This window comes from Tachysurus vachellii, chromosome 7 (genome assembly GCF_030014155.1).
Source record: "Tachysurus vachellii isolate PV-2020 chromosome 7, HZAU_Pvac_v1, whole genome shotgun sequence".
Classification (NCBI taxonomy): Eukaryota; Metazoa; Chordata; class Actinopteri; order Siluriformes; family Bagridae; genus Tachysurus; species Tachysurus vachellii.
Window position 1 is genome coordinate 24,989,088 of NC_083466.1, and position 12,500 is coordinate 25,001,587.

General features: G+C 39.5%; 1 protein-coding gene across 7 annotated transcripts in view; it reads left to right on the forward strand.

Annotated features, from left to right (window-relative positions):
* LOC132848973 (adhesion G protein-coupled receptor L2-like) overlaps positions 1–12,500 on the forward strand; it is a 143,727-nt gene that overhangs the window by 98,698 nt on the left and 32,529 nt on the right. For all 7 annotated transcript variants that reach the window (XM_060875098.1, XM_060875101.1, XM_060875100.1 and 4 more), the window contains 5 exons: positions 3,740–3,862; positions 6,197–6,402; positions 6,530–6,703; positions 10,906–11,115; positions 11,827–12,047. In XM_060875098.1, coding sequence (XP_060731081.1) covers positions 3,740–3,862; positions 6,197–6,402; positions 6,530–6,703; positions 10,906–11,115; positions 11,827–12,047 — 934 coding nt within the window. The remainder of the gene's footprint in view (positions 1–3,739; positions 3,863–6,196; positions 6,403–6,529; positions 6,704–10,905; positions 11,116–11,826; positions 12,048–12,500) is intronic.

Genomic DNA, 12,500 nt, shown 5'->3' on the forward strand with positions numbered 1-12,500 from the left:
TCATTTCAGTAGTCAGTAATTCATGTGAGCTGGAACCTGATAGCTTTACCTTTTTAATTCAGGGGAGAGGTTTGAAAGACATTCCCCTGATCCTCTGTGTGTCTGAGTCTTGTGTGCCAGCAGACTTTATTAACATCGCTAGTGCATTCACATCGGTCAGCTTTTACATGCTCAGGTGCCGCTTTCTCTTTTTTCCCCCTCCAGCTTGTCATGGCTTTGCTTTTAACCTCTCTTCAATGGCCTCCCACCTTTTTACATTACAGAGAGGAAACCCTCGTCCCTGTGCGCTCGGAGCGCGTACACCTGCTTTACCTCGGTTTCACTCGCCTCATTTTGAGCTCTCACATTAAAGGGAGCGTGGAGCTGGTGTAGATATCAGGATTTCAAAAGCAGACACGGGCTCTGTAGTGAAAGCAGATGGGAGACAGTGTTACTGTCCTCTCGTGTAACACAGAAGCGGAAAAGTCCAAAAGTAAAGAAAAAGAAGTTTATTTAAAAAAAATAATAAATAAATAAACAAACAAACAAACAAACAAATAAATAATAATAATAATAATAATAACCTCAGCATTCCTTCATCATACAGCAGTTAATTTACTTGCTGCTCTTTAATTTTGAGTTTATTTATTGAGATTTTAAAAAAAAATAATTTTACATGAATAACCTCAGCATTAATTGATCATCCACCAGTTTCTTTTTTCTTTTTGTTTGTTTGCTGTTTTTTTTTTTTTTTTTTTTTTTTTTTGTATGCATTGATAACCTCAGCATTTCTCAACCAGCTACTAGTTTATTTCTGCTTATTTAATGTCCCTGAAATGAATTTTTCATTTGTTATTCAGTTATTGTGTGTTATTTCTTTTTTATTTATTGTGTCATTTCTTTTACATTTATAGCTTCAGTCTGTATAATTATAATTATTAGTTGGTTTTATTTTGCATTTTAAATTTGCGTTTGTTTTGTGTTTATTTATTTATTTATTTTACATAATTTTTTACATATTAATAACATGAAAAATAATTATTTATTAATTTTATAATTCATATTATTATTATTATTTATTATTATTTATTTACTATTATTTATTTCTTTGCCTTGTTTGGATTTAGATTCCAAAATGTGGAATGTTTATTAGTATGTGCTTCTTTTGACATGGACTCTGATCTGAAGTCTAGATAGTAAGGAGTATAAACAGTTATTAAGTTATAAAGAAGACACGATGTGTGAACAACAGAAATGGAGCATTGGCAGCTCGAGGAGAAAAACGCTTCTTAAATAATTGAGCCTCTTTATTTTCAGCCCTCTCTCTTTTAATAACTACTTCCCTGTTTTGGCAAGTGTTGAAAACAGCATTAATCTCGTTTACACACTAGGGTATGTTTTTTTTCTGCTCCGGCTGCAGACGCACCTCGCACGCCCTGTTTCAGTCCGTCCTCGCTTGGAGAGACGTAAGATGTGGTTAGCGATGCAGCCCAGTGCCTGCCGGCTCCACGGCTGACAGAAAGTGCCCTGGAGCATATTAGGAAAACTTTTTTTTTTTTTGCCACTCCGTCTCCGTCTCTCACCGGTAATTAGCATAATTTAACTCAACCGCAACACAAGGCAACTGCTCGAGGGCTGAAGGAAATAGATGGAGTGGATATGTGCTGCCGGAAGAAAAGGAAGAAAGATAGAAGGGCCAGAAAAGGTCCCTTATTTCCAAGTGTCAGAAATACAAGTTTGAGAGAGAGAGAGAGAGAGAGAGAGAGAGAGAGAGAGAGAGAGAGAGACTGGATGAAAAAACAAGGCAAGATAAAGAGGGAGATTCTGGGGAAAAAACAAGAGAGAATAGGGAAGCAAAAATGATAGAGAGAGAGAGAGAGAGCGAGAGAGTCTGGAGGAAAAACAAGAGAGAAAGAGAGTCAGAGATAGAGAGAGTATGGAGGAATATACATGAGACAGCGAGAGAGAGAGAGAGAGTGAGAGTCTGGAATTAAAAAACGAGAGACAGAGAGAGAAAGACTGGAGGAATGTACACGAGAGAGAGAGAGAAAGAGAGAGAGAAAGAGAGAGAGAGAGAGAGTCTGGAATTAAAAACGAGAGACAGAGAGAGAAAGACTGGCGGAATGTACACGAGAGAGAGAGAGAGAGAGAGTGTGTTCTTGCTAATACTGCCGTCTGACCTCGCTGTATTTTCACACATCAAAGCGAGCTCAGAAACTCAGTCTGAATGGATTCAGAGCTGCTCTCCGTCGGGGCCCTAAAGGCGCAGCTGAAGACACAAACCTATCAGCAGCCACAGGAGGAATCACAGTAAAAGTCTAGTGATAGGTTTGATCCCGGCTATATTTGACATTCACACACTGTGTACTCTGGTGTACTTTGTGTACTTTCTTTTTTTTTTTTTTTTTTGCTTTCAGTGCTTCCGCTCCCATGATAGGTAAACGCTCCGTATCTTTCTTTTCAGCAGCACACAATGCAGGGATTGTGGCTGAAGGGATAAAGCGGGTCAGCGGTCTGCGTTCCGGAGCCACGTTTTTACCGCAAAGTGGCATAAACAGATCATTTTAATAGTCAGGAGCTTTTCGAAATATATATAAACGTTCAGTTCCATTCTGTTTTGTGCTTTAACACTAGACTTTGTCATAAAGCAGATTTCCAAAGTTATATAAATATCAGCTTGGACAATTGGAAGTGATGATGCAGTGCAGAAGACTACAATTTTCTCTGTACTTAGAGGCAAGAGTCTTGTTCGGTTCAGTGTGTCATGTTCCCTTAGCCATCGTTTACTGAAGTTATCTCGAGGCTGGAAGAAACAAGAAACAAAAATGAATCATGGTTTTCCACAAAAATCTGTTAAAGGTGCCCTGAACACGTATTTCATTACTTTTGTGGTAATGTCTGAAGTTTACCATGGACTCTGTAACTTTTTTTGTGGAAATAATGCCTTGGTTACCTTGTTTCAAGCCATTCTAGTGTGGTATAGAAAGCCTGCAGGAAGACTCAGCTCGATTTGCACCAGTTCTCATGAATATTCAAATGAGCTATGCTGCTTGGCTCCGATTGGCTAACCGCTAGGATATGAGAGCATGACTATTCATTCACCCAGCGCAATAAGTAGCCTAGGCTAGAGGACATTTGTTTACAATCACCTTGAATTGCGTCAGAATGGCTTCTTCACAAGCCCGTTGACGTTCAGCCATCCTTGCTGTATAGGAAACTCACTGAGCTACACAAATTCTGTGGGCGCGGTCTCAAGTAGGAGAGCTCATGAATAGTAATGAGCTCAGTCACTCTGACGTCAGAGTGACCAGCTTTTCCAACTGACCTGATTTCTCCCCTTATTTCTTTTAAGTGGCTAGAACTGACCGGGGAGGTAGCAGTTCGTTTTCACATTCACGACACAACACAAACACATATGGACCTAACACATATCAAAAAATACAAGTAAAAATCCAAGGTTTTGTGTGGAAGGGCACCTTTAATTGAGATGTTGCACCTGCGTCACTTTGGTGTACAAATGTTGAGAACCAAAGTTCTGTCATTTTTTTTCCTTTTCACTGTTTTTTGAGTAAAAAAGTATATACTTAAGTGCTGTGCTATTTCCCATCTGTCGTTTAGTCAAGTATAGAAGAATATGACAATAAAATCAGGTTTTGAAAATCTAATCAATATTTTGTATGGATTATATTATAAAATCTAAAATGCTGCCTGTAATGCTAATTCCTATAACGTCTTTCTTGTTGTCGCTTCTTTCCTGCAGTGTTGGACGTGTACGTGTTGAGCACAGATGGCCACGTTCAGGATTTCAGGTTTCCGCAAACAAGCAAAGGAGGCGCCACCATCCAGCTCCCTGCCAACACGGTCAAATTAAACAGCAAGAACGGTGGGTGAAGTAAAATTGAGCCATGGCTCAGTTTCAGACGCTCAAAGCTCCAGAGAACAGCTCCAAAATCTGTGATTGCTTGCTAATTAGGTTAATGTTGCTCTTGTGGTACACAACATGTAGCAAAAGAAATACTGAAAGTCTTTCCTCAGAAATCTTTAAGTCTTATCTTGGGGAAAGGTTGTGTAAGGGTTACACAAGACCATCCTAAAGCTTTTCAGACCGTCCTTCAGATTTGACAGTAACAGTATTTGTTAGCATAAAAACACTTTGTTGGTCTCTATGAAAAAGAGTTAGAGAGCTAGCATTCAAAAACGTATGTTTTGCCAAATGTTTTGGTTTGTACATGAAGGTCTCGAATCTGACTGTTTAAGCCTTCTGGTTCATCCCCAGTCTTGATTTAAGTTCCACTTAAGTAATGAAGCAAGCTTGGTAGTCTTGAACAGAGCATGTCAATCAAAAGTGTTTATTAGTATCACAGGCCACACCCACCTGGACTCTTTCCATATATTCCTAATCATCAAGTTAAACTGGTTCTTATATATATATGTAGTGTCACATAGCCAGAATTCAGACTGATGGCAGTAGGTCTGGAATCCATATAGCAGCTTTTATTACCCAAGGACCACCCAAGAAGGTGTCTGACTGACATGCAAAGCTACCAATCACAGCTGGTTTTGTTTTGTATCATGTTAAGGGGCATGAAAATGTCAAGTTGTTGTCGCTACAAAAACAGACCATAGATCGTTCATTTAAGAAAGTTGGGTTAATGAATGTGAACTTTTCTATCATTTGGAAAATCCAGTGTTTAGTCGATCCTCATAAGCACACATTGTCACAGATGTAAAAATCATCTTTGCTCAAAAGTTTTGTTTCCAGGCGAACGGTTAAAAAATGTGATACACGCCTCCAGTTGGCGATTTTGAAACTCCTGAAGGTTTTTCGATTTTGTCTGCCATATGAATCAGCCTTTCAGCCAGCGGGTTCATGGGTACGACGTCTGAAACTGAGACTAATATATATATGTGGTGTCTGATTTCGGGCAAAGATCCAAAAAAGGCAAGTTTCTGTCTGTCACATAGAGTCCAACTATAAGAAAGTGTAAATATATTACAGAAAAAATATATATTTCAATGTGGAAATGTTTTTTTTATCTTGCCTTGCCATCTTCCTTTAAAGATGTGTTGTATAAGCTCATGCTTTGATAGCTACATGATACAGCAAAACAGATATGTCAAAATGTCAAAATTTCACCTTGTTAAGGGTTTCACCAGGACAGCTTTGCTAGACATTTCATATAGCACTCTTACAAATGCTTTAAATATTTTACACCAGGCATTCTGGGATGTAGGAGGCCCTTCAATTTACGACAACTGGTGTAATGCGAGCTACAGATCTTTGACTATGTGTTGTCACACAAAGTACAGATTATGTATTGCCCTTTGTTTGTTTGTTTTGGGAACAACGTCCTCAAGAACTGAAGCTCTGCAGCGTCGAGTACAATTTGATACCCGTATAAAGCATGACAAACGGGTTTGGTTCTCCAAGCGATGACAGGGTGTGAGCACTGGGCTGCTAAATCAACTCGACAAAAGTAAAACCAGTACACATCCCTTCCTCAAGACTGTAATTTAAGACGTTAATCCTCCAGTGTGTGTGGTGTAATGAAGAATTAAACTGGATTATGATCCTACCGCTGCAAAGATCTCACAGCACTCGGGGATCATGTGTATCGTCACTGAGACCTGCTATGTGATGGTATACTGATATCGCAGTAGAACATGATGAGGAAGTCTAAAATAGTTATAGCGTCAGCGTCATTTCCAGTCACATCTCATGAAATATGGAATATTTCAGTCAGCCTGTAATAAGGATTTAAAGAGAAGTCATTTCATACTGTAATATAAAAGTCACTTAATACTGTCATATTAAAAAGAAAACTACTGAGACTGATTGGTCAGACGAGTGGCGTTGATTAGTTTTTTATCTGCGATTGGTATCGTTCTAATACGTTATTGTGTCTAAAGTAACAACTAATTTACAGTAATAATCAGTAGATAAAAAAGAGGCATTTATAGAAGGAGTCTCCAGTGCCAAAGTCTTTGGAATGGTAACCAGAATTGTGGTTTCCTGGGGACAAGCTGCAATTTGTTTGTTTTAAAAAAAATTATCACATATGCAAGGAATCTTTGACAAACTGGAGTGGTATATGATGGGGAAAAAAACACTCTTCAGGATGTGTTGTTATTAGATAATAATTAGGGTTTAGGGCAGTAGCTGTGACCAACGCTGGATTTTACTAGCATCTCTTAATTAGCTCTTCTTGCAATACAGGTGTTACAAAGCTGGTCTTTGTGCTGTACAAACACCTCGGGCGCTTTTTGACCACGGAGAACGCCACCCTCATGCTGATGAGCGAAGGAGGAGTGAGAAACCACACTCTGACCGTTAACTCCCACATCCTGTCTGCCTCCATCAATAAGGAGTCAAGCCGTATCTTTGTCTCCGAGCCTGTCGTCTTCACACTCGAACACCTTGATGTAAGTACATAACAGTGTGGGGAGACTTTAAAGTGAAGGCCAATGGAGGACAGTATTTCTGTATGCCGTTCCAAGTATACTATAAATTGTGTATACTCCTCATTGTGATCTTCTGCTTGCTTTACAGACTGAGAACTATTTCAACCCGAACTGCTCGTTCTGGAACTACTCGGAGAGGAGCATGATGGGATACTGGTCCACTCAGGGATGCAAGCTCCTAGGGACAAATAAGACTCATACCACCTGCTCGTGCAGTCACCTCACCAACTTTGCTATCCTTATGGCCCACAGAGGACACGTGGTAATGGAACATTGTCCTGGTTTCCGCACCTCAGCTCTCACACATGCTGCCCATCAGATAACGCTTAACTGCTCTTACCTGCACTTTTAAATGCAAAAAGTTTCTCAAGTGTTCTTTGGATAGTTAAGCATTCTTAGGTTTTTACTCTGACCCTTATCTGAAGAAAACCAGTGAAACCAAGAATTAAAAATAACATTTAATTTAACATTTTTTAATAAGAGAGTAGATCACTACCATTTTGCAGTATCATATAACCTGTTGAAACTTGGTCTGAGCCAGAGATGTGCCTCAAATTTTGGCTAATGTTATTACCATATGGCCAAGACGATGTACCTCCCTGTGTCTGGGGGTCTAGTGCGTACCTCATGGGGTTCCTTGATGAGTTATTTTTATAGTTAATGCTTCCTAAAGGGATTCTATCTGAAACCCTGTCTGATAGAAAAGACAGAAGGCTGTCTGTTGCACATAAAACCTTTCTCCAGGGGGACGACCTCAAGAAGTCAAGGGCTGGGTCTCAGACTGAAACACTGACAATCCTTTTCCCAATGGCCTGAAGCCTGCGCTTATGATGGAAGTAGGTCTAGGCTGGAGAACAATTCTATTGTTTGGCCAATATGGTAGCATAATGATAACCAAGGACTGATGTTGTGAGAGACTCTGGACACTAAGGAGTACACGCTTTGGAAAAGTGGCTCTGCAAAGGTCTTTAGCGAAGCATGACTAGCCTCTCAATTGGGTTCTTCTTGCCAAACTTTTTGAAAGGGAAACCAGATATGGAAAGGGTCTGTATGGAAACTTTGCCCTAGATGGACAAGAGAAATTGACCATATAAATTTCTAGGTTCAGATTGTCTTATAACATTCGATCTGTTTTGAGACTTAATGGGAAATAGAACCTAGCATCATGAATGCTAAATGTGAACATAAATAAAAGCATCCACCAGTTTTAAACATGTTTTAAGTGATCATCTTCAAAATTATCCAAAGATGTCCTTAGCTCACAATGTCATTGTTATACACATTGAATACACGCAGCATACGGAGACTGTTTGCCTGTGTTCCATCTTCAAACAAACACCATTTAAACTCATATAAACATCTTCAGATTAGACACTGGTTCTGGCACCGGCCTCAATGTCTGTGGTAAAACCTTGTGATTGATGCAACAGGCACTGTGATTAAACTAGAGGCAGATGCTAACAATCTGACTATCACAAAAATTAAATGAGGGATGGAAGGCATTAAAACCTCATTGCTGTTAAGAGTACAAGTGCCACATCTGATGCAGGAGTAGGAAACCTGCTGCGGGGTTGAACCCCTGTTTACGGCTTGTGGCTAAAATCCAGCTAGGACACATGTTGCTACAGAAACTTTCATCGGTGTTGAGCCCAGCCTTGAGGACGCTAAGCACGCTGGGAGCCATATTTCATGGAGCAATAGAATTATAGCAGGATTACAAGTTTAATAGCATAAGCAGCTAGCATTTAGCCAGTAATAAATGTGGAAACATGGGGTTTGTGGTGAAGATAATTACAGGTCTTGCCCCATGAACTTTACCCCATCCATAGCTTGATGCTAGCAGTAACATTAACCATGATAATAATCCATTCAGAGGCATCGGGAACCAAGCAATACTACCTCTATGTTAAGCTAGGGTCACAAAGTTAATAATACCTGAAGTAAAATACCTGAATTTAGCTTTTTTTCCCCTTAGTTTGAATTTCTTAAATGGAATTAGCTTGAAGAAATGATTAACTCAGGACATATTTATTCTTGACCTTTCTTCAGATGGTTTTGCTTTTCTATACAGGAGTTATTTTTCTTTCCCGGCATTGTATTTATCTTTCCTTTGTACAAGAGAATTGAGGTATCTCTTTTAACTGACAATATTTATTTGATTAGGCAGCACAGGGTACTGATTAGCTAAATGATTTATTCATGTATGGCACTGCTCTCATTTGCAATGTTCTAGCAACATGACCTTTTCAGCCTTTAAAGAAAGTCAGACGAATCTTTGTTGGTCATAGTGGGTAGTTTGATCCTGTCATGGTAAATGACCATCAGTGATGGCAAATGATTGTAAATGACTGAAAACAGCAGCCTATGCTGTCATGTTAAATTATCATCATCATTGAGCCTTAGCAAGGAAGTGGGTGTTAGTGTTGATCGAGCGGATTGTGGGTCTTTGGCAGCCATGGTTTGGAAGGTAACCATTAGCAGGGACACGGGTGGAATGTTGGCGTTGACATTAAAGATGACGGGGCTTAATACAAGTGTTAATGTCGATATAGTGGAATGTAGGTGTTAGCTTGAAGGCACAGGAATGTGAGAGGCGTTGGGGAGAATGAGAGTTCATAGCAAGAGTGCTGTCAGTATAAGTGTTAGCATCAGATCTGTGATTGTAAGTAAATTGTTAGCTGTGACAGGGAGTAGTAAAGAAGCAGGATCTGTGTGTGCAAACAAGTACAGAGTGTCGTTGTTGGCACCGACAGTTCAATGAGAAAGCAGGTTAGCATACTTCCAGGATGAACAAGGGTGTTTACATCTCTAATTAGTAAATCATTACAGATCTTTTATACATTTCCCAATTAAAAACAATATGGAAAAGTGTATGTGTAGCTATTTTTACTTGCTTTCTTAAGTCAGAGGTTGAAACAGTATCCTCAGATCAAGGACATCATTGAAGCTAGCAATGGATAAAAAAGAAATGTTAGCTGCTAGCAAAGGAAACTATTTTAGCAAGCCAGCAAAATAAACAATCAGACTAGCAAGTAATTCACCTAGTTTTAAAGAATAGCAAAGTAAGCTAGTCTTCAAAACCTGCAAGTAAAATGTTTTCTATACAGCTGGGAAAGAAAAAAACTAGACTAGAAAACGATCATGTAAAATTTTTATATTAGATATTGAGCAAAGACTAGCAAATTAGCAAGTATATAGTCAGCAAAGTAGACTAGACTAGAAACCTAGCAAGTCAAATCCTTGCTAGACAGCCAGAGCAGTTATGTAGACTAACTAACAAGTAAGTAAAATGCTTGCTAGACAGCTAGCAAAGTAAACTAGACTAGACTAGAAACTAGCCAGTAACAGTTTACAGTTTCTGTTTGATATTGAGCAAAGTTGAAAATTGAAAATGATAAAAAAAATAATAATAATAATAAAAATGATTGATTAAATAAAAAAAAATAAAATAAATGCAAGGCAAATAAGCTAACATTATTTTAACCAAATATTGAGGTTAAGATTAGTAAAAGTATCTTAACAAGATAGCAAATAGTATAATTCATGTAAATATTCATAGCAAGGATTTAATTTTATATGATGAACATTTTTGAGTTTGGATTTTTAATCTGATGAATTATCATATCACACTGCAAATAAATATATGAAACTGCTGGAGTGCTTAAATATAACTCTATACTGAAGAAGGTTTTTTTTTTTGCTTGATGAACAGGAGATAAATGTGGCTGTGTGCAGACTCTATCGCTCGATGACTGGACGTTCGTGTATAGAAAAAAAAATAATAATAATAATAACCCTGGCACGTAATTCGTTTTTCCAGAGCACCTGAGCTACTGATTCATTGACCCCTGCTGTCTAATACTTGTGAGTCATGTTAGCAATAGCTGGGCTTTAAAAGCTCTGCTAGCCCCAATATAAAAGCAAGCCATCCTTGGTATAAATGCTAGTGTCTTTAATGGATTGTACTATATACATTAGCAGCACCTCACCTCACATCCCATCATCTCACAGAAACTTTAAAATTTATGGATAAATATTTAGTAGTTATACTACACTAATAATTTTTAAAATTCATCGAAGAGAAAAGCTAATGCCATGTAAGGGAAGCACCAAGAAAAACAAAATTAGCAAGAAAACTCAATCTGTGTCATGCTAGATATCTTTCAAATTTAACCAGGTTAGCAAGCTAGCAAAGAATATAAAATGGCTATAAACTAAGTTGTGTCTATTTGGGTATCTGTATTTGGCTTTAAAACCGAAGTGTGTTTGGCCTAAATGTGCTCAAACCCTTTGAGAATTTGATTCTGACCGTACCTCAAGCTCGGCTAAGGCTCAATATGTTAAATCATTATTTTTGTTTGTAACTGCATTTGATTTTTTTTTTTAAAATTCACTGAGTTTTTTCAAAATAAAAACAAACCATAATTCATAAGCGGTGACGTTTGCTGTGTTTCGGTGTTGCAGGGTGACGGAAGCGTGCACGATTTCCTTCTAAGCGTGATAACACGCATGGGCGTGGCCGTGTCGCTCGTCTGCTTGGCCATCAGCATCTTCACCTTCTGCTTCTTCCGTGGCCTGCAGAGTGACCGCAACACCATCCACAAGAACCTGTGCATCAACCTGTTCATCGCCGAGCTCTTCTTCCTCGTGGGATTCAACATGACCGAACCTGCGGTACGCAAACCCAAACCAGATACTGGAGGTATGAGGAGATCGTGAAGCAGTGGTGGCTCGAGTAGTTAAGGCTCTGGAATGTTGATTGGAAGACCAGGGGTTCAACACCCAGCACTTACAAGCTGCCACTGTTGGGCCCTTGAGCAAGACCCTTAACCCTCTCTGCTCTAGGGGTGCTGTATCATGGCTGACCCTGTGCTCTGACTCCAACCTCCAGAGATGGGATATGTGAAGAAAGAGTTTCACTGTGCTGTAAGGGATGTGGTAACTTAGTGGTTAATGTGTTGGACTATCAATTGGAAGGTTGTGAGTTTGAATCCCAGGTCCAACAAGCTTTCATTGCTAGCCCCTGTGCGAGGCCCTTAACCCTCAATTGCTCAGTTGTATAAAATGAGCTAAAAATGTAAGTAGCTTTAGAGTAAGGGTAAGAAATCCTGTAGACCTAAGGATTTTATTTTATTATCTATTATCCGTATGTCAGGGAGAGTTTATACGCTGCACAGTGATCGAGTTGAGAAGGTCAAATCATCCAGGTCCAAATGCACAGTCTGTGCTGTTAATCACGCTACATTCCCACCGAAAACTATTTCCAAACAGTAACTCGGTCCGGACGGAACAGCCGTCTCCATGGTAACTAACTGTTGTTTCCTGCAAACAGTGTTCCCCCTTGTCATTTATCTCTTTCTCTCTGTTCTCTTTGTTGTGTTTCAGATCGTGTGCTCGGTCGTAGCCGGGATTCTTCATTTTTTTTTCCTGGCTGCGTTCACTTGGATGTGTCTGGAAGGTGTGCAGCTGTACGTCATGCTCGTCGAGGTCTTTGAGAGCGAATTCTCCCGCCGGAAGTACTATTACGCAGCCGGGTACCTCTTTCCAGCCGTGGTGGTTGCTATCTCGGCAGCCATCGACTACAGGAGCTACGGGACCAAGAGAGCGTGAGTGACCTTAAGCTTTCACTTCTTTCCCTCTCAGCTAGTTTGGGTTTCGGTCACATATAAATTTTTTATTGTTAGTTTTTGTTGCTTTTGAGGAACGACCGGTTAGAGCACCGAACGGTTAGAGCACCGATCCATCCACCTGGATCCAGTTTTTCTTTATTTTGTGTCGCATTTTTATAAGGCCACTGGTGTAAAATTGGAAAAGATTTTATTTCTTTATCTCTCTCACCAACACACACACACTTTTTCTCTCTCTCACACACACTGTCTCTCTTTCTCTCTCTCTTACACACACTCTCTCTCTCTTTGTCTCTTTCTTACACACTCTCTCTCTTAGAAACACACACTCTCATTCACACTCTCTCACACTCACTCACTCTCTCTTTCTCTCTCTCTCTTACACACTCTCTCTCTCTCTCTCTCTCTCTCTCTCTCTCTCTATCTCTCTCT